Source organism: Aspergillus costaricaensis (genome assembly GCF_003184835.1).
Source record: "Aspergillus costaricaensis CBS 115574 unplaced genomic scaffold BO79scaffold_13, whole genome shotgun sequence".
Lineage (NCBI taxonomy): Eukaryota > Fungi > Ascomycota > Eurotiomycetes > Eurotiales > Aspergillaceae > Aspergillus > Aspergillus costaricensis.
The window spans coordinates 201,331-222,326 of record NW_020291813.1 but is presented as its reverse complement, the minus strand read 5'-3'; the positions used below and the strand labels follow the sequence as shown (position 1 = coordinate 222,326).

The 20,996-nt window shown below is 51.3% G+C and overlaps 6 protein-coding genes across 6 annotated transcripts; 5 read left to right on the top strand and 1 right to left on the bottom strand.

Moving 5' to 3' along the window:
• Nucleotides 1-458: 458 nt before the first annotated feature.
• BO79DRAFT_263946 (putative DEAD/DEAH box DNA helicase (Mer3)) lies at nt 459-5,373 on the top strand (the record flags this gene model as incomplete). Its single annotated transcript, XM_025686730.1, has 10 exons — nt 459-699; nt 769-900; nt 977-1,976; nt 2,029-2,210; nt 2,260-2,948; nt 3,003-3,578; nt 3,625-3,719; nt 3,835-3,932; nt 3,985-4,197; nt 4,259-5,373. 10 exons carry the CDS (start codon nt 459-461, stop codon nt 5,371-5,373), a joined length of 4,341 nt encoding a protein of 1,446 aa, XP_025540317.1.
• A 972-nt stretch (nt 5,374-6,345) lies between these two features.
• Nucleotides 6,346-8,508, top strand: BO79DRAFT_237217 (uncharacterized protein; the record flags this gene model as incomplete). Its single annotated transcript, XM_025684668.1, has 4 exons — nt 6,346-6,369; nt 6,442-6,489; nt 6,547-7,186; nt 7,247-8,508. 4 exons carry the CDS (start codon nt 6,346-6,348, stop codon nt 8,506-8,508), a joined length of 1,974 nt encoding a protein of 657 aa, XP_025540316.1.
• Nucleotides 8,509-9,001: 493 nt separating this feature from the next.
• BO79DRAFT_193555 (Mg-dependent acid phosphatase) lies at nt 9,002-9,736 on the top strand (the record flags this gene model as incomplete). Its single annotated transcript, XM_025680986.1, has 2 exons — nt 9,002-9,195; nt 9,256-9,736. 2 exons carry the CDS (start codon nt 9,002-9,004, stop codon nt 9,719-9,721), a joined length of 660 nt encoding a protein of 219 aa, XP_025540315.1. The 3' UTR covers nt 9,722-9,736.
• Nucleotides 9,737-10,169: 433 nt separating this feature from the next.
• On the top strand, nt 10,170-10,943 carry BO79DRAFT_193552 (transferase hexapeptide domain protein; the record flags this gene model as incomplete). Its single annotated transcript, XM_025680985.1, has 1 exon — nt 10,170-10,943. The coding sequence occupies one exon, from the start codon at nt 10,170-10,172 to the stop codon at nt 10,941-10,943; it is 774 nt and encodes a 257-aa protein (XP_025540314.1).
• Nucleotides 10,944-17,806: 6,863 nt separating this feature from the next.
• Nucleotides 17,807-19,077, top strand: BO79DRAFT_208733 (transcription factor TFIIE subunit TFA2). The gene has a single exon (XM_025682455.1). It carries the CDS (start codon nt 18,030-18,032, stop codon nt 18,912-18,914), a length of 885 nt encoding a protein of 294 aa, XP_025540313.1. The 5' UTR covers nt 17,807-18,029; the 3' UTR covers nt 18,915-19,077.
• A 141-nt stretch (nt 19,078-19,218) lies between these two features.
• On the bottom strand, nt 19,219-20,840 carry BO79DRAFT_171802 (3,4-dihydroxy-2-butanone-4-phosphate synthase RIB3). Its single transcript, XM_025679606.1, has 3 exons — nt 20,351-20,840; nt 20,115-20,232; nt 19,219-20,031 (listed from the first exon to the last, which is right to left on the bottom strand). Exons 1-3 carry the CDS (start codon nt 20,412-20,414, stop codon nt 19,515-19,517), a joined length of 699 nt encoding a protein of 232 aa, XP_025540312.1. The 5' UTR covers nt 20,415-20,840; the 3' UTR covers nt 19,219-19,514.
• Nucleotides 20,841-20,996: the final 156 nt, after the last annotated feature.

Sequence of the window (20,996 nt, the reverse complement as noted above, 5' to 3'; positions counted from 1 at the left end):
CTTCGCATTTTCCGCGTAGGGATGACCTTCGCGTTGCTGTATCATGTTTTTCTGGGAAGTAAATAAGGATGGATAGAAGCGATGATGCCCCTTTTGCTTTCGTCATATAGGTTCCACTTTCTTGTACTTTATTCACATCATTCCTTTCGTTGTTGATTCTTTCGACTCGCAATCCTACAACCCATGGATCATCTTCACATTGAGCACTCTACTTTCCTAGGAATTGAAGACTGGCAAATCGTAAAGGCTTTGGGTCGATTGCTGCATGTATCATCTATCTTGACTTCTGTCCGCTTGCTGTATGCTGGCCGTAGAAGACCCCACGTGCTTCATAGCGGGTGACTTTTCCCCTTCCCCATCTACCCAGTTCTGGTTCAACCTCCTCTCACCTATCCGTGGTAAACGTGGATGTGGCAGCGTCTTGCCCATCGTATCATTCCATCATCTCACCATCTATCATGCGGCACAATACTTATCGTTCAATCCCTCAAGCCCGGCAGAATGCTCCCTATAAGCGTAGGGCCGTTCCTCAACTCCCTACTCCCAGCCGATCAAACCCAAGTGCCATCATTGATCAGAGACTAGTCGAAGGTGCACAGGAACCTTTGTTCAATCGACTACCCAGAGAGGACTCTGGGAGCTATCGACCTGAGCTGCAGTTGTTTTCTCGGGACGATGATCTAGAGCTGGATGCCTTTGGTATGCCGATCAACTACCCCACAATGCCATCTCAGAGTATTTAGATCAGGCTGATCATCCAAACCTTAGACCTTGAACTCCTGGCCCAATCAGATGAGCAAGGACAGAGTCCTCAGACAGCCGGTTCATTCGCACACCGTGGCTCGTTGTCCAGGCCTCCCCAAAGAACTGACTATAACCGGGTTTCTCGTTTCTTTCAAGGTCAGAGCAAATGCTTGATATAAGGTTCATGGATCTCAGCCCTGAAGGATCGAGCTAACAGGGCTTGAAACAACAGCGGGTCCTCATGCCACTCCACGTCAAAGTTTCGGCTCTAGTTCTTCGGATACGGGTGTGAGATCGCCATCTAGTCCATTGATAAGGATGCGAGCTGGTATGGCGAATGCATATGCTTCCGAACATGACTTCGAGAACGATCTTGAATGTCATACTTCCTCCAACCGTGAAATACTGGCTTCTCACTCTGCTGAGATATCGTCAGTTACCCGCCAAGACCGGCAAAGAGGCCCCTTCCAACAACATCTTCCAGTTTCAATTCGAGGAATTGTCCTGATATCTGTGCATGAGCTCCCAGATAAATACCGGTCGATCTTTCCCTTCCCCGTATTCAATGCCGTACAGTCAAAATGTTTCCAATCGGTCTACAAGACCGATAGCAACATTGTTCTTGCCGCACCTACAGGCAGTGGCAAAACAGCTATAATGGAACTGGCAATATGTCGTCTACTCAACTGCCTCAAAGATGAACGGTTCAAAGTGATATATCAGGCACCTACCAAGTCTCTTTGTTCCGAGAAGTTCAGAGACTGGAGTAGAAAGTTCAATACATTAGGGCTGCAATGTGCAGAGTTGACCGGTGATACAGACCACACTCAACTGAGGAGTGTTCAGAACAGCCAAGTGATCATCACGACACCCGAGAAGTGGGACAGCATGACACGGAAGTGGAAGGACCATGCACGCTTAATGCAGCTCGTCAAGCTATTCCTCATTGATGAAGTTCACATCCTCAAGGAAGCGCGTGGTGCAACCCTAGAGGCTGTCGTATCTCGCATGAAAGCAAACGGGTCGCACGTTCGCTTTATCGCTCTAAGTGCTACGGTTCCAAATTCAGATGATATAGCAACGTGGCTAGGTAGGGATTCAGTAAATCAGCACGTGCCTGCCCACAGAGAGCATTTTGGGGAAGACTTTCGTCCTGTGAAGTTGCAGAAGTTCGTGTATGGCTACCAGTCTCACGCCAACGATTTCGCATTCGACAAGATGTGTACCTCTAAGTAAGTTGTCCCCATAAAAAAAAAGAGTTTGCTATTGATGTTCTTCCGGTAGACTTGCAGATATTATAACATCTCATTCTCGAAAGAAGCCAATAATGATATTTTGCTGCACGAGGAATTCCGCTGTTGCTACCGCGAAGGAGCTTACACGCTTGTGGACCATGTCCAATCCTCCTGCTAGGTTATGGAAGGGACCAGGAAGGTCTATGGAAGTGCAGAACGTTGACTTAAGAGGTACCACCTTTTCCGCTCAAGATATGGTGATACAGATTAACTTGTGTAGCCACAATTGCTGCTGGAGTAGCTTTCCATCACGCTGGCCTTGATCCAATTGATCGCCGCTCGGTCGAGACAGGGTTCCTCAATGGACAGGTTAGCATAATTTGTTGCACATCAACTCTTGCAGTTGGTGTTAATATGCCCTGCCATCTTGTCATAATAAAAGGAACAGTCGGGTGGCAAGAGGGAGGCTGCAAAGAATATTCCGACCTAGAAATCATGCAAATGCTAGGGCGCGCCGGTCGGCCACAGTTCGATGACAGTGCTACAGCTGTAATAATGACAAGACAAGCACGCGAAGCTCACTATGAGAAGCTCGTGTCTGGCTCTGAGAGCCTTGAAAGCTGCTTACATTTGAATCTTACTGACCATCTAAATGCAGAGATCGGACTTGGCAACATCACAGACATCGAATCTGCTATCAGATGGCTCGCTGGTACTTTTTTCTTCGTTAGACTGAGAAGAAACCCGACATATTATCGACTGAAGGAAGACGCTGATAAAGACGATGAAGAGGACATGCTCCGACAGATATGTCAGAGAGATATAAAGCTTCTTCAGGATTGTGGACTGGTCTCCGCCGATAGTCTCAAATCCACCAAGTTTGGTGATGCCATGGCGCGATACTATGTGCGCTTCGAGACGATGAAGACCTTGCTTACTTTGAAGCCTCATTCAACCGTACCTCAAATTGTAAGGAATTGTACTTCTGCCGCAGGGCATACTCAAGAATAACCATCTATATAGCTATCGGTAATCTCGAGAGCAGATGAATTCCGTGAGATACGCCTGAAGGCGGGCGAGAAGTCCCTATATAAAGAAATCAATCGTTCCAATGCAATTCGGTTCCCAGTGAACGTGGATATAGCACTTTCCGCACACAAGATATCACTGTTGATCCAGTCCGAGTTAGGTGCTGTTGATTTGCCAGATGGCGAACCATTCCAGAAGCACAGGTTCACTTTCCAACAGGACAAGACATTCGTCTTTTCTCACATCAACAGGCTCATCCGATGTATAATTGACTGTCAGATAGGCCTTGAAGACTCTTTCACGCTACGAAATGCACTAGAGCTTGCAAGGAGCTTCGGTGCCAAAGTCTGGGATGACTCCCCACTCCAGATGAAGCAGATCGAACAAATTGGTGTGGTTGCCGTTCGAAAACTAGCGTCATCAGGAATCACTAGCATTGAAGCACTGGAGCTTTGTGAACCTCATAAAATTGATATGGTCTTGAGCAGAAATCCTCCGTTCGGGAGGAAGTTGTTGGAGCGGCTTGTTGATTTTCCCAAGCTTCGAGTGTCCGTCAAGATGATTGGCAAGGTATTATACCAGAAGCCTTTAAGATCTCTTGCTGATACAGTAGCAGGAAAGACAGTCTGGTACAGGTGTACAGGTCAATATAAGAAGCGAGGTCGCCTTCATGAACGAGAAATGTCCGACATACTTCCAACGTCGCCCCGTGTATGTCTGCTTCATGGCGGGTACTTCAGATGGTCGTTTGCTCGACTTCCGACGCATAAGGCAAGTTTTATCGATGACATACCAAGCACACTTTAACGACTCTAATTGGATTTAGTGCCAGTAAGGTGCCCAATGGTCAGGAAATACTCTTCACTGCGGAGCTGAAAAGCGCCGGCCAATCTGTGGCGTGCTATGCAATGTGTGACGATATAGGTACCCAGGAATGCCCCTGACCGTCATGTAATATGACTGCTGACGATTTTAGCCGGGACTATGCGATCCGCACAGTTGAAACCTGATCTCCCTGCAAGCTGGTTTCCGTCTCAGCTAGATCCTCCGTCCGATGTAGTGTCGGAAAGGCCCAAACCTAACATCTCTCGCCGACGCAGTAACGACACATCCCAGACCAAATCCGTCGCCCGAAATATCAACATTTGGGACAGTGACGATCTTTTGTTCGGGGATTTCCTAGAAAATGGTAAGCTGGATTGCTCCTAGTGAAGATGGGCATTCAACGGATTGACCCGAATCATCTGCAGACCAAGCCGAAAACTGGTCGTGTGTCGATAAGTTGCCACAATCACCAGAAGACAAAGCACAGCTTCCAAGAAATACGAGTAAGGGCCCGAATCAAAGCAACAATCAGATAGTTGAAACAGTAGAGGCTGTCAGGCTCGAGAACGGTCGGTGGGCCTGCAACCATCGGTGCAAAGATAAGACAACGTATAACAATGATCCCATGTCCAAAGGAAAACAACTAATTGCAAGCAGATGTAAGCATCTTTGCTGTCGAGAAGGACTCGAGAAGCCACCCAAAGCAAACAAGAAGCGCTCAGGCGACGATGATAAGGACAAGGGTAAGAATATAACGGGGCTCAGTCAGACAACCCTTTCAGCAACAATAGCCAAAAAGGACACTACCACCCAAGCGAGTAACCCTTCTGATTCCGAAGCACAGAGACATCTAATAGAAACCCCGGTCTCCACGCACAAACCCTCCTCAGCGAACACGAATACCAACAGAAACACTAAGCCAGGAAATGACTCCGGCTGTCAAGTTCCAAAGAACATACTAGAATCCTCAAGCGACTACGGAAACGACAGCTTCAGTGACTTCCCTTCACCGTCCGCCCTGCTGCTCGGAAAGCCCATAGTAGCAACATCATCAAAAGAACAGGATCTCGAAATCCCCACTATCGAAGACAACACGAAGATAGACTTGAATACAGAAGACTGGAGTGATGATGATGGATGGCCATACTTCCAATTACCACCAGTGACAGATATGGTTTCGACACCCGAGGGTGGTCAAGAAAGCAACATTCAACCAGCACAAGGACCTGATAAGGCTAATATAATCAACTCAGCCCCCACAGAGGTCAAAGAAATGATGCTGAACAATCAGGATGATAGACCTGACTATCATGGATCTACTCCTGCGGGTTCTCATGGGAAGAAACGGAATGTTCTCATGACTACGACCGTTGACACCAATAGAAAGAGGTGCAAGATGAACAAAGACATCGTAGCTACTTATCCAAGCTCTTTCCAGCCCGGTGGTACTACGGATGTAGCAGCTGAGGTTCCCGCAGGCTGGAAGGATGTTGACCCTGCTTTACTGCATGAGTTCAAGGATATTATCAATTTGTTCTAAAGCTTGATAGCTAGACATAATTTGTGAGTTTCAGCATGTGGTGCGGATATGGAAGCATCCATCCACATTCCTTCCTTCACAAGTACATCTAGTATCACAGTAGGTAACCGAATGTTGTCAGATTATGCGGAGAATGCCATACAGAAGTGAAAACTAGTATAGTGAACCACTTAAGAGTCTCGCACACGAGGTAAACACCGTAATAAGCCCTTCAGATACTGCTCAAGGAGTAGAAAAAGAATACACACACTTGCTCTTCTGTGATCCAAAGCATAAGTTGCCATCGCAATGTGAAAGTGAATGAGAAAAAGAGTGAAAGCCCTCGAAGGCCTAAAAAGGAAACGCGCTGAAAGTCACGCACCCCCCAGGCCTACTTTCTATAAGACCTTCTAGCTTTGTCCGTGACTTTCATGTCTCACATCACCCACCTTCACTTTCCAACACTCTCTTTCCAGACTCTTCCTAATCTGCATTAGCGAGGTTCATGGAACAGTGCAGAAACATACAGGTAGTGTTTCACGCTAGTGCTGATTTGTATGCATTTCGATATAGGGCTGGCTGTTGACACATTCCTCTTCACTGATCTAGATTTCTCTGTTCTTCTCCACTAGCAAACAATCTTCTGCTTCCCAACTTCGCGTCGAAAGACGATTCATCTATCACAACATACCGAAATTAACTTCGAAGCACATCAATAGTCAGGTATGTGATTCAATATGATTCCTTTTTCCACAGAATCCTGTCTTTGTTCTTCGGGGTTGTGTGTACTTTGACACAGGTGACGCGCCCGCACGCCTCGCTGCATCATGACCTGAATATCGCTAAGCGAATAGTTGGGCACAATATATCACGTCCCATCTTTCACCGTTTTTATCACTTCTTTATCTTGGGCTTCGTTAGTACTCTTGAAGCAGGCATGCTAACTTGGAATCAGAGAAGTTGCACACTGTACCTTCGTGGTCGTTCCTCAATATGGGGAAGCTCAACTACCTTGGCGTGAGTTCTTTCATTGAGTACCAACATGTGATAACTCTAGAGAACAGAGGCTGACGATAAATTGCTTCATAGCGAAAGATTAGAGGCATCAAAGCGGGCCAGGCCGTCTTAACTAGCTTGGTAGGTGGCAGTCGTGTAGTCTGAACTCTAACGAAGTAGACTGACAACTGCTTATAGAAGAAGCGATTGCCGCCTGAAGATCGCAATAAACCGGGCAACCATGAATCGGCTTTACGAGACCCTGTCGTTGAAATCGATATTACCGGGAAAGAGTTGACGGATGATGGCCTCAACCAGTTCATCGATGTCTTGATCGAGTGCATCAAATTTGGAATCAAAGAAGTTAGAGAGGGCAAAGTTCATACCGCCCGCATAGTACGGGTCGCTGAGCTCCACTTGCAAGGTAACCAGCTTACCGTGGAGTCGCTGGCTAAACTGGCAGAGGTAGTCGCTTTATCGAAAGGTGACCTTCGGGAACTGGATCTCTCCAAGAACCAGCTTCACATTGAGACTGCGGAAGATGTTGAAAAGTGGGAGGCCTTCCTCGGGAAGTTCAAAAATTGTTACATGCTCAAGAAGCTTGATCTGAGTGGTAACCCCCTTGGTTGTCTGGGCGTTGAGCACTTCGCGCGGGTCTACCTCAAAAGTGACCTCGACTGGCTTTTGAGTGATGCTCCGGACATTATTGGTCCTGACCCTAACGCCGAAAGTCATTCAGTTGATGATGATTTGGCTAGAATGAAGTTGTCGGACAAGGAAAACGAGCCTAAGGGATCCAAAAAGTCGCCTGACAAGGGTAAAAACGCCCGTCCGAAAAGTAGGTGCACGGCTTCCTCTTTTAGGTATGTATCTGGAACTAACAGATGACCTTTTCTAGGCCACACACAAATCGAATGGGCCGAAGAGGCCGAGTTTACTTGCACTCGGGGTCTGCGTTCCATTCCTCATCTCATCCTATCGGAGATTGGACTGTCCAACACCAGTGCCCTTCATCTGCAAAGCATGCTCAGAGCTCAACACACGCCGGAGCACCTACTTAAGTTCCTTCCTCCAGGGAAGTCTGTGACTCTTCCTCAAACTGCGTCCCAATGCAAGAGCATAATTTGGCGCCCTACCAATGATCTCCCGCCATACACAGTGCGGCTACTGGAGGTGGCAGAAAGTCTTCGTGATGTGGTGTCCGATACAGAGGCTGAAGGGCAGAGTATAAACGACGAGAATGACGGCAAAGAGTATGCCAGCCGCGGCAGAAACAAAGGACAAGACCATGACGAGAAACCCGCAAATCAGGTTGGAAATGATCTGAAAACCGAGTACGCTCGTCTCTGCAAACGCGTTCAACTTGAGGCAATCAAGATAGAAGGCGTGCATAGCAGCACACTTTGGAGCACCGCACTGAAAATGATGCTCATATCACGGACCATCTTGCTGGATGATGACAATCGTCTGAGATCGGATAGTAAGGTGGGAGGCGCCGATGTCGAGAATAACGTACGCGTGGACGAAGGCGAGAAAGAGGCGGAGTCGATTCAAGGAGACGGCAGCTCATCTGATGGGCCAAACTACGCCCATGTGGAGTTTGTTGAGCCTCGTAACCGGACTCGCGTGCGGTTTGTCGAACCTAATACTGGTGCATACTCGTATCCAGGTGAAGATATCGCGCACATAGGCCCTCCGGTTACGAACACTGCCCCTGAAGGGGCCGGACAACGCGCCGGTCCATCCTACTCCCGCTATGAAGCGTTCGTCTCCGAATTTCCCACGCCTCAGGAGGCATATGAACCATCTGCATCGATGAATGCGGCTGTCGCGACTGAAGTCATGCAAATCCCTTCTGCAGCGTCCTCAAGCTCGGGTACAAGGAGCCGGAACCCTGATGAAGACCGCGTGTTGCGGTTCGACGTTCCCTTAAAGGTTTGGCGACGAACGATTGCCTATGTCGTCGGCGCGAATGGGCTCCTTGACAATGAGCAGCAGAATTGCATTTTGAAGTATGCCGCTAGTTGGGAGGCCCTCGAACACGCACAAACCTTCCAAGGCGCCGAAGAACACCAACAGATTTGGAAGCTCCTCCAGACGTTGGATTGCTTCAACTACAGCGTGTGGAAGGCTGATCGATCCAAGGTGAAGGTGTCCTGAATCACAGTCGATGAAGGAGAAATGAAAACTGCAGGACAGGTATTTCAGATCGCAATGTGAAACGCAGAAGACATGATTTCAAAAGTTCAAAAAGGAGAGCCACTGTACGAGTGATCAGTCGATGAAGGTGCTCGACTCAGATTCGGGATGTCTGCCGGCCAGAGCCTGGTCTTTGTATGACACTGATCAACGGGATCCTTGTCTGGCGAGTCCATAATAATAGCTTAATAATGATAATGATGATGAAAAGTGATTTCTGCGTAATAGATGTAAGAACTACCGACACGTAGGATCGAAGTTTACTACAAGATGCCTCACTCAGTCTTTTGGTGAATCCCCTTCCCCGCACGTGACCCCTCATTATCCATCTTCGCCATCTTCGCCTTCACCTTCACCTTCACCTCTACCATTCACCTCTTCTTCTCCTTCTAACGAATCCCCTAAAACGAGAGATAGCGTGTCGATCCAGAATCTTCCCTAGGCTCAAACAACCATGATGCGGACCAAAAGAACCAACACTCAGCCCTTAGAAGATGCCTCCATCTCGCCCGCCACTTTCAACGACGGCCTTCCCCTCCCGAAGCTGATCGCCTTTGATCTCGACTACACTCTCTGGCCATTCTGGGTCGACACGCACGTCAGCGCCCCGATTAAACCCCGCGACAACAATTCCCGCTGCACGGATCGGTATGTCCCCTCATCCCCTAGTAAAACTACTACCATATAACTCACCATTACCTCCCGCAGCTGGAACGAATCGTTCGCCTTCTACCCCGCCGTCTCCTCTATCGTCTACGCCTGCAAAACCAAAAACATCCCTCTCGCTCTAGCCTCACGCACTCACACCCCCGATCTCGCCCGCGACATGCTCAAAGCTCTGCACATCATCCCTACGTTCTCTGATAACCCCGCGGCGAAGACCAAATCTGTCCGCGCACTGGATTACTTCGACTACGTCCAGATCTTCCCGGCGAACAAGACGCAGCATTTCTCGCGCATTCAGCAGGCGAGTGGGGTGGCGTATGAGGAGATGCTGTTCTTTGATGATGAGGCGAGGAACCGGAATGTTGAGACTGAGTTGGGGGTGACGTTTTGTCTGGTGAAGGATGGGATGACGAGGGAGGAGGTGGATCGGGGAGTTTGGGCGTGGCGGAAGAGGAATGGGATTAAGCAGCGCAAGGAGGGAGATGTAGAGAACGGGGATGAAGAGTGATGTCTTGTGTGTGGGGTGGGTTATAGATATGGGTTGTAGATATGGGTGTTGGCGTTTAGTTGGGTTTTGCTAAGTTAGACATGATGATAGATACCCGGTTGGGATAGATGACGACTATATACTTATATTTTTGATATGTACATTAAATACATTGGTTTATGTATCAAACGTGGTGTTAATCTATAAAAGAATATGATGGTGCTACTCTTCCTCTACGGAGTACTCACGGACCCGTCTCGGTCTCCACAAACTCACCTCCGCGGACATCAATCAACTTCCACCATAACATCCGCAACCGCAATCAACAACACAACACAGCACAACCAAACACAACAGATATTACTCAGTCTATCGCCTACATACCTACCTACAAACCCTTCTCGCCACTCTAATTACCTCCTCTCTACAACCTCAAACCACCACCACCACCACCACTACCAACCCGAATATGGACCCCCGACAACACCAACAATCATCAACAACATCAACACACCTCAAACCACCCCCGTCCACACCACACTCCCAATCTCACCACTCCCATCAACAACGCCCCCCGTCCACCCCCTCCTCGCACCACCACCGCACCCCCATAACCGCGCACCCCAGCGCCACCATCTCCGAAAGCCTGCTAATCCAAGGCTCGCACCCCATCTCCATCGGAGCGAGCACAATAATCCACCCGCGAGCTCGAATTTACTCCTACGAAGGGCCCGTGATAATCGGCAACGGATGCATAATCAGCGAGAAGAGCGTTATCGGGTCCGCGCCCACCACCTCCACATCCACAACATCAACCACATCCACATCAAGCGGCATCGCCAGCAAAGACGAAGGGTCAATTCTGCCCATCCGCATCTCAAACAGCGTGACAATCGGCCCAGGGGCACAGATCCTTCCGGGGGCGCATATCCATAGTGCAAGTTGTGTGGAGGCGCGCGCGGTGATTGGGAGGAGGAGCGTGGTGGGATCGCATTGTCGGGTGTGTGCGGGCGTTGAGGTTGCGGATGGGGATGCGGTTGCGGATTGGATGGTTGTTTGGGGGGGTGGGAATCGGAGGAGGAGGAGGGCTGTGGGGAGGGTGGAGCCGAGTAAGGTGGTTTTTCCTGCTGGAGGGAATGGCGTTGGGGGGTTGGAGGGGAGGGTGATTGAGGAGGCGAGGTTGATGGTGTTGCAGAGAGAGAGGGATGCGTTGGTTAGGTTGATTGGGGGGAGGAGGAGATGAGATTGTTTTTTCATTGTGATGGATTGGTGGATGATGGGGGGAAAGGGGGTTTGTTTCTGCTCTATACCCAGTTCATATGCATGGTTTTGAAAACACTGCAAGCAAGCATCATGTTATTTTGTGCACGTTCTTGACTTGCTAAGTCTCGATGTATCTTACTACTTAATATGGCACGTATCGTTTAAGACAAAAGAAATCTGATGTTGCATAGAACATCTACCCTATCCCAGCAGACACATTGAGACATAAAGTACATGGAAAAAATGAAAGAAAAATGCAATTCACGCTGTCCTAGATCCTATGACCCCCGGGTATGACCTCCTCCCCTCATGCGTTTTCCTCCAGTGGCTCCTCCTTCGCCTCCAGCTTCTCCTCCATCCTCACGAGCACGCTTGTTGCCCTGAGGCACGAACTGGCGAGCACCGGCATTCAGCGAGCGGCCTGGACTAGCCTGTCCCTGCTGCGCGGCATTCGTAGCCTGTACATTTTGGTTTCCGCCGCGTCCATGACCTCCGCGTCCGCCACGGCCCCGGGGCAGACCAGAGCCGCGCTGGCTAGGAGCTTGCTGCTGGGCTTGACCCTGACCTTGCGCCTGTTGCTGCTGGCCCTGTTGCTGGCCAAAAGGATTCGCCTGCGACCCGCCGCGGCCGCCGGTTCTGCCGCCTCGTGCGACGGGCAATCCGGATGTCAGTGCTCGCATAAGACCAGGAGCATTGCCGGCCGGAGGCTTGCTGGGCAACGAGGTGGGTTGCTTGTTCTGGCTCTGACCGAACGGGTTCGGAGGAGCATTGGTGGCTGGCTGAGCCGTTGCAGGGGCAGCTTGTTGTTGTGCTGCCTGTTCAGGCGCAGGTTGTTGCTGCGGTTGCTGCTGTGCTGGGGCACCTGTCTGCGGCGTAGATTCAGCAGAAGGTGGCTCGGCTGTGGAAGCTGCTGCAGGCTCCGCAGGCTGTGCCTGGGGTGCAGCTGCAGGCGTAGTTGCGGGTGTGGCCGCAGGAGTGGCCGTCGGAGCAGGCGACGGCGATGGTACCACCGGGGTAGCCTGGGCCGCTGCGGGCGCGGGAGACGGTGCAGGCGCAGGGGATGCCACCTGGGCGGGCTTGGCCTGCGCCGCCGGAGGCGCTCTGGTGGTCTTTGCGACCTCCCACACTTCGACAACGGGCTTCTGTGGTGTCTCCGTAGCAGCCTTCTGAACCACATCGATCTTGGCCTGGGCTGTCCTGTATCGGGTATCCAGCATGCTTAGCTTCGCCAGTGATTTCTTGTCCGACAACTCGACGGCAGCCTTGATCTTCTCCTCCACACCCTCATCATGGGCCTTCTTCAACGCTTCTCTCTCTTCGTTAAACTTCTGCTCCAGTGTGCTCATGGCCTCCTGGTTGGCTTGGCTCTCCTGCTTGTCGGTTTCCTTTTGCTTAGCCACCTGGGTGCGGATGTTGCTCCGAATGATGTTACGAATGGTCTCGTTCTTGGCAACAAGCTCCCTGGCTTGCGCGTCCGTCAGCTCAGGCAGTCCAGTGTCCTTGGAAGGTGTCGCGGGAGCAGCCGCAGGAGTCGCCGGCGTTGCTGGCACCTGCTCGGATTTGGGAGCTGGGGTTCCAGGTTCCTGAGGAGCGGCTGGTTGACTGGACTTCAACCGCTCAACTTCCTGCCGATGAGCAGCCCGGACTTCAGCCAGCTTGCTGTTGAACATCTCCTTCAGCTTGTCAGAGCGTTCCTTGATCTTGGCCTCGTGTTCTGTTTCCTTCGCGGCCAACGCAGTCTCCTTCTCCGCAAGAGCTGCCTCGAGACGCTGCACCTTCTCTTCCAGAGCCTTCACGCGTTGGTCGTCAGAGGCGGCAGGCGGCTGCGTTGTTGGCGCAGGGAACTGAGAAGCAGGCGTCGAGTCAACACCCGTAGCTCCTTCGACAGCAGGAGCTGCAGGTGCTGCAGGTTTCTCGGCCATCCTCGTCTTCAACTCATTCAGCTCCTCCCGAGTCGTCTTGAGTTCTTCTTGAATAACTTCCTTCTCCTGCACGACCGTATTCAGCTCCACTTGTTTAGCGTTGATACGGCCAGTCAACTCCTTAGACCGAGCCTTGAATTGGTCCGTGAGCTTCGTGCGCAGTTCTTGCACACGATCTTCCGCATGCTTCAACTGTTCTGGGAATGCAGCAGCCTGGGTTTGTAGAGTGTCACGGGCAGCAACGGCCTCATCACGTTCCTTTTCCAGCGTCTCAAGTTTCTCCTTCAGACCTTCCATTTCCGCAGGGTCTACCCGATCGTACTTCTGCAAGATGTTCTGCGTACGTTGCTGCCACCGGTCCCTGTCATCCTGCAGCAACTTCAGCTCTCCATCCTTCGTCTCCACAGTGTTCTCTAGCTCCCGGATTCTAGTCTCTAGCGGTTGAGTCTGCTGAACAAGTTCTTCGATGCGAGAAGACTTCTCCGCAAGTGAAGTTTCCGCCTGCTTGACCTGGTTACGCAGCGTAACACTACTCTCGCGGAACAGGTTGAGTTCGTTCAGGGTCTCCATCAACTTGTTGTGGCTGAGAGCACTGTGTTCACTGTCGGCAGCCGCGCGACGCTGCTGCTCGAGCTTAAGCCGGGCTTCGTCAAGCTGGGTCTGAGTGTAGTCGAGTTGCTGACGAAGACGCTTGCTTTCCTGGGTTGACAGATGGTACTGCACATCGACGATCTCCTTCTCACGACGCAGGAACTTAATCACCTCCTGGAGGCCTTCGAGGTTGGGCGCCCCAGCCTCTCCGTCCTCATCTCCCTCAGGAATGTTAGCCCGGTCGCGCTGGAGGGCTGCGATCTGGTTTGTAATGTTCTCGAGTTGGGTATGCAGCAACGAATTCTGGTGGAGAACTTCCTCGCGACGCTTTTGCAGTTCCGTAAGCTCACTCTCATACCGGTCCTTGATCTCAGTCCAGCTTTCCTCCTTCTGAGCAAGGTCCTTCTTGAAAGTGTCGGCCTGTGTCCGGAGTTCGACAACTTCCAGCTTCAGCTGGTTAGCTTCGGACCGGACCAATTGTAGGTTCTTCGCGGCTTCGGCATGCTTGACCAACTCGGTCTCGTAGTTCTGTTGGGCGTGCTGCGCGATTTCAGCTTGTGCCTTGAGATCCTCCTGGTGGAATTGAGCAGAAGCGATCTGCCGTTCATTTTCGTCCTTCAACCTTGTGATCTCTGCTTCCAGCGCGGCCTTCTGCTCCTCCAAATGCCGGCCAGCCTCCCCTTGCTCGTCACGCAGTTTGGTAAGTTCGCCATTCGTAGTCGAAAGCTCGGTAGAAATTTCTTCGATGCGCTTCTCAAGGTCCTGAATCTTCTTATCCTTTTCTTCGATGAGACGCTCCGTTTCCTCCCGATACTGTTCCTGGGTCTCAGTAACCGACTGCAGACGCTCTTCGCTCTGCTGACTGATAGCCTTGTAGTCTTCCACCCGCTCTTCCGCGTGCTGAAGCTCATTCTTTGTCAACTCCAGATCACGACGAAGCTCGGAAACTTCAATACCAAGCTCCTGTTCGCGTGTCAAACCACTCTCCTGGCCTTCCTCCGGAACCGCAGGCGCTTCAGTAGGAGCAGCAGACACACTTGGCTTAGTCTGCACGACCTGAAGGCGTTCTTCGGCGCTACGCAGCTCGACAGTGAGTTCGTCGACTCTCGACTGCAAGTGATCTCTTGTCGTCTTCGCAGCAACCAACTCCTCCCGAGCGGCGCCCAAGCTCGTCACCAAGTCATCAATTCGCTTCTGACTTTGCTCATGTTCGTATTCCCTGCGCAAAGATGCCTTCTTTCCCTCCTCAACCTCATCGTTAAGCTTCCGCTTGGTGGATTGAAGCTCCGATTCGAGAGACTCCACGCTACTCTGCAAACGACGACGACTCTCAGCATCGGTATGCTCCCGCTCATTGAGGATGGTTTGAAGATTGGCGTTGAGAGAATCAAGTCGGCCTCTCTCGTTGCGCAGTGTCTCGTTGTCCTCGATGAGTCTCTTCTCGATATTCTTCCAGAGATCCTTCTCTGCCTTAAGGTTGGCATTCTCCCGTTGAAGGCTCTCAACGAGACCCTTCGTCTCCACCAAATCTTCCGCAGCCTGCTGAGTCCTGATGTCTTGTCGATTGGCGTTCTCCAGAAGAGTGGCGTAGCGTTTTTGCATTTCTGCGTTTTCGTTCTTGAGCATGTCGAAATTGCCCTGGAGAAGCTCGGCTCTTTGGGTGGCGGCAACAAGCTGGCTGCTGGAGCGGCTAATTTCGCTCATCAGTTCACTGTTCTTCCTGGACAGCTCATTGACCTGTTGCTTCAATGCCGCATGATCGGTGGCGGACTCCTCGCGGAAGCTGTCGAAGTGTGCCTGCACCTTGCGCAACAGATCAGCGTAGTCTGGAACATCCTTGGCCGGCTCTTCGGAAGCGGGAGGAGCTGCGCCCAGAGGAAGAGACTGGGAGAAGACAGATGCATCGCCAACGGTTTGACGACGGCGGGTAAGCATGCTCCGGAAGGTATCCCTCTCCTTAACATAACTCTTTGTTTGGGCGACGAGGTTAGCGATCTCGTCACGGTAAGTCTGCACTCGGATTCTCAGCTCCTTCAACTCTTCTTGCTCTTGTTGACGGATGGCATCCTGCTCGCGGGCCTCTGCGCCCTCCATCTTATCCCCAAGCTCTCTCAACATACGACGGAGAGTGACATTCTGCTCTTGGAGCTCGTGAAGATCCTTGAACGTCATTAAATTGCGACTGATGAAACGTCCGGTTGGGTTGAGATCAGCAGAAGAGTCATCAATCTCCTGGCGTGCAATCTTCTCGAGTTCCTCTCTATCGTACGTGGTCTCGCCTTCCTTCAGAATGGCATTTTCCAAAACCAAGACCTTAATCTGAGCGCTCAAATCTCTCAGTTGCTGACGCAAAATGTCTCCTTCACGGGCCAATCCCTCCACTTGACCTTGCCACTTCCTTGCCTCCTTGGTTGCATCGTCTCGTTCCTTCCCAGCGGTTTCCAAGATGTTGGACATTTCGACGACAGCATTTTCGAGTCTACCGTGATCTGCACGAAGTTCATCAATTTCAGGCTTGCTGGCTTCAAGATCTTGGACCATCTCATCTAGAGTCGACCTAAGCTCTTGGTTTGTCTTTTGCTCCATGGCCAGCGATGTCCGCATCTTGTCGTACTCGGTATACATCTGCGTCAGGGTGAGTCCTCCCTTTCCGCGCGACGCTCTAGGTGAAAACGCGCCCACTGGAGTACTGGAACGCATTGGGGTACTGGGCCCTGCGCCATTCAGCGCGGGGCTCATGGATCTCCTTCCAGCAAAACCATCAGATTCGAGCTGGCTGACCGTGAGCTCAAGCTCAGCAACGCGACGCTCAGCAGCTTCTTTGTCGGCGTGTTCGGTTTCGATTTCCACTCGGAGACGGGAAATCTGCTCCGCAGCATCTTCTCTTGCTTTGTCCAGTGCGAGTTGACATTCCTTGGCACGCTGCTTCGAAGTCTCGGCAGCATTGGACTGCAATTCGGCCAGTCTACTTGCACTATCCAATTCAATTCTGAACGACTCGGTCGCCTTGATGGCGTCTTCTCTGAGCTGGTTGATGCTGGAAAGCGCTTCTTCATAACGCTGCTCCACCTCATCCAGGCGGCTCTTGAGGGCGTTCTCGCTCCGTCTCAAGGAGTCAACATTGGCACTGATCTCCTCATTTTCGCGTTGAAGCTCCGAAATCCGGGCGCTCTTCTCCTTGCGGAATTTCAGATACTCGGCGGACTTAGTCTTCAATTCCGTCTCAAACCACTCGTTGTTTTTCTTTGTCAATTCCAAATCCTGCTGGAGGCTTTGCTCACGGAACTTAGCGCTGGCGGAGGCAGAGTTTGCGGCCTGGAGGTTCTGCTCGGCGGTGGAGAGTTCGCGTCTCAATTCGATCGTCTTCTTGTGTTGTGTCGAGAGCTCCTCGGCAAGCTTGTCATAGGCTGCAGACTTGGATTCGAGGAGTGATAGAGTGTCTCGGTTGGAAGCTTCGAGCGACGAGATACGAGATTTCAATGAGCTGGCTTCGGATTCGTTTGACGTGGAGGACGACTTGAGTGTAGCAATTTCGGATTCCAGGGTAGAACGAATGTTTTCTGCAGAGCGTAAGTAAACGCGTAGTGACGGGTCCGCATAGGAACTAACCGGAGTCGTGGAGTTTCTTTCTTGTTTCCTCGACTTCGGCATGACCCTTCTCGACCGAGCTCTTCAGGACCTTGATCTTGTTGTCTCTGGAGCGGACGGCATTATCGAGTTCCACCTCGAGGCGTATCTTATCAGACTTGAGCTCATCATGCTCGCGTGCTTTTGTGGTAATAGCTTCCAAAAGCTGGTTGACTAGTTCGACCGTAGGAGCTGTGGTGAGGGTGCTCAAAGTCGACTCGGCGATGGCGTAGTGCGACGAAATAAACGGTAACTCAATCGTAGCAGCAGCCATGATTACCATGGGCTGTCCGCAGCGATAGCTGCTGGCAAATGAAGGGTAATGCTATATGACGACAAACAATGGACGAAGTGACGGAACAAGCCACAGTAGGTGAATCGGAATGGGTCTGCTGCGCGTTGAAAGAAATTCCCCTTAGCGAGAGCGCACAGCTTCCAGGTAGCAGACTAAGCCATGGAGTAGCGCTGGGAATGATGGAATGGGCACTAGTGAAGGGGAGAAGATGAACAGGGCCCCGTTGCGCGATGAGATGTAACGAACGAGAGGCTCCATGGCTGGGCGGAGCTCTCGATATGGTTAGCGTATGTCAACACTCACGTGATGTCATGTCCGCCTCAGGCCGGAACGGGTGCATCGCAAAGTCTCAGGCGGCGATGACGACCTTCTTCCTTCTCTTTCTCTCCCCACATCCCCACTGATTCTATTTACCTCGTCTGTGAGGTACTCTTGATCTAGGGATTGTCCCCCGGGGTTGGCCCATTTCTCTCTGTTCTCATATGATATAACACAGCCTTTACCAGAGCTCCTTTGTGCTCTCACAAAGCGAGGCCTCGCCTCAATCTGGCTTCACTGCCCCCTTGGCCTCGATCTTCGTTCTACGTCTCCTTCTCAGGTGTAATCTAGGCACAGCCTTACCACCGCCAACATGTCGCATCTTCAACAGCAACTGAAGAGCTTCAACGCTGGTGTTATGGACTATGCAGCCCGCATGCCCCAACAGCGTCGTTTCGTGCACAACGCCAACAACACTTCAGCGAGCAGTTCCCAGCTTCCCTCCTCTACGTCTACACCTACTCCAAGCGACGATGCGAGACGCAAACGACACGATGCGGATATCGTTTACTCGCAGCCTGCCAATACCGGCACAGGAAAGGATATCATGACGCAGGTTGTCTTTGCGATCGAGCACATGAAGTCCAAGGGAATCCCGCTCAAGTTCGCCGATATTGTCTCCTACTTGTCCCTTCAACATCGGGCCAACGACCAAGGCTATGTTCAAGCACTGCGGAGCATTCTGCAGATGCACGAGAAGGTCCAGTACGATCCCAGCGGCGCAAACGGCGAAGGCACTTTCAGCTTCCGTCCCCCGCACAACATCCGTACTGCCGAACAGCTCCTCCAGAAACTCCAGTCCCAGTCGACTGGTGCGGGAATGAGTGTGCGCGAACTTCGCGAGGGTTGGCCCAACGTGGAAGACACGATCAACAAGCTCGAGAAGGAAGGCAAGCTGTTGGTCACTCGGAACAAGAAGGACGATCATGCCAAGATGGTTTGGGCCAATGATCCATCCTTGATTCAGCACTTTGATCCTGAGTTCCGTCAGATCTGGGAGAAGATCAAGGTTCCTGATCAGCAGGCTGTTAAGGAAGAGCTGGAAAAGGCGGGTATTTTACCTACCAACAAGAACAAGGTTGTCAAGGCCCGGCCGAAGATTGAGAACAAGAAGGTGAAAAAGCCACGTCGGAGTGGGAAGACCACCAACACTCACATGATGGGCGTTTTGAGAGATTATTCGCACCTCAAACGGTAGTGCTTGGTTTCGTCGCCTCCTGGTTCCGAAAAGTGTGCCACTGTCTTTTTTTGGATTTTTTTGCTTGGGGCTTACATTGCATTATACTGGCGTTTGTAGGGGTATTAGACATGGGGTTGTTCTATGGTTACCTGTACAATTATATTAGCAAAATCGATACCCGGATAATTAAATGGTTATAGAGGCTTGTCCAGGTTCCTGGTTAGATGTTCTAGTCTACTACTTCAGTAGGAAGGAGTGATATTATCTAGTTATGTTCAACATATGTATACATTCGATTGATATCCAAGCCAAAAGCTACTAACTCTATTGACGAAGCCAACATCCATCCAACCGTGCACCCTCCATCTAGTAAGTATATACACCCAGCCAAATTTTCGAGTTGTTTTCCCCCTTGAATGCAACGAGGTCCATCCGGTCCCATGAGGTAAACCACGAAAGAAAGAGAGTGAATATAAAAGGTATGAAACAAGACAGTAGAAAGCACGCATGTTAAGATGCTCCAACAAGAACAATATGGAACAAGAAGACATGCAAGAGAGGCGATGGAGAAAAGAAATCATGTATGAGGAATCGATCAACACTCACTCACTCACCCACTCAGTGCCCATTAACAGCAGCAGCACCCTCCACCTTCTCAACATACTCCACCAGATCCTCAATCGTACACACCTTGATCCCCCACTTCTTGCCAAATCTCAAACACCCATCCCGTCTCATCATCCCATTGTTGCCTCCAATCTCCGGGACTCCCTGGACGACCTCTCCATCCTCGACAAGTTCCGCGATGACACCCGCCTGCGTCTTGCCCGCCAACCGACAGAACTCCACTGCTGCCTCTGTATGTCCCTTGCGTTCCCTAACACCTCCGGGTCTAGCCTGTAGCGGAATCACATGGCCGGGTCGTCGCAGATCCGCTGCCGTGGAGGTGGGAGATCCCAAGATCCGACAGGCAAGGGCGCGGTCCTGTGCCGAGATACCTGTTGTTATGGAGGGATCAGCTGCGTCGACCGAGACGGTATATGCGGTTCCCTTGGGATCGGCGTTCTCGGTAACCATTTGGGGGAGGGCGAGTCGGGCGGCTATTTCGGGGGTGACAGGGGCGCAGATCAGCCCACTGCTCATTCATCGTTAGCATAGATGATCTTGTTGAGTAACATTTGATATGCTGGTGGGGGGTGGGGGAGATGGGGGTTTCACCTTGTGTGGCGAACTAGGAAGGCCATTTGCGCCGGAGTGATGGAGTCGGCGGCGATGATGAGATCGCCTTCATTTTCGCGGTCTTGGTCATCGAGCACGATGATGAATTCACCGTTCTCTGGTGCATTGGTATGGTTGTTAGTTATATGGGTGTAGTATGTATGTGTCATGGGTGTGGTGGGATGGGTTTGCCCCGCGCCGGCGCGGGTTGGAGGTTCTGGAGCTGGGTGACTCACTGAAGGCTGCTATTGTGTCCTCAATAGAGTCGAATTGAAGGGTTGGGTCCGAAGGAGAATGCATGTTGGCTGGTGGTTCGGGTTTGGTTGTCTTGTATGAAGGAGGTGGTTGTCTTGGAGAATTGTTCCCCTCGTAGCTTTGCGGAATTGGAGGCGGGGCTGAGGGAATGGCTAAATGCTACCTTGAGGGTAACTGGATCCTCCGATGGAATGGGGAGATTGGTAAGTTTGGAATTGCTGGTGCTGTCCACGAATTGAACCCAGTTTAAGTGCGAAACCTCGAGGGTTTATAACAATTGCGCCGAGTACACTGTGCTTTGCGATTCCGTCGCGATCCTTGAGTGGGATGACTGTATCTTCGGGGCGGAGACTCGGAGACTCGGATTCGGAGGACGCGGGGAGGGGAGGACAGAGGGAATGGGATTTCGCCCTTACTTTTGGAATGAGGTAATTGAAGAAGCTGTTTATGGGATATGGTAGAAATTATGTGTAACTGAAAGCAAAGAAGCAGAAGCGGAGCCCTTCAAAGAGACCGAGAGAATGGGAAGGAAAGGCAAAACCCGTGGGGGCTCACTAATGGTTTGTCAGAAGCCAGTCATCGCGGCAGGCCGAGGCCGTTGGAGATTCTCGCCGCACCCGAAAACAG

Coding starts and splice junctions, on each gene's coding strand:
- BO79DRAFT_171802 (XM_025679606.1), bottom strand. CDS start 20,414: ATGCATTCTCCTTCGGACCCAACCCTTCAATTCGACTCTATTGAGGAC. Junction 20,233..20,350: donor GGACACAATAGCAGCCTTCA/GTGAGTCACCCA, acceptor CCAATGCACCAG/AGAACGGTGAATTCATCATC. Junction 20,032..20,114: donor TTCCTAGTTCGCCACACAAG/GTGAAACCCCCA, acceptor ATGAATGAGCAG/TGGGCTGATCTGCGCCCCTG.
- BO79DRAFT_208733 (XM_025682455.1), top strand. CDS start 18,030: ATGTCGCATCTTCAACAGCAACTGAAGAGCTTCAACGCTGGTGTTATG.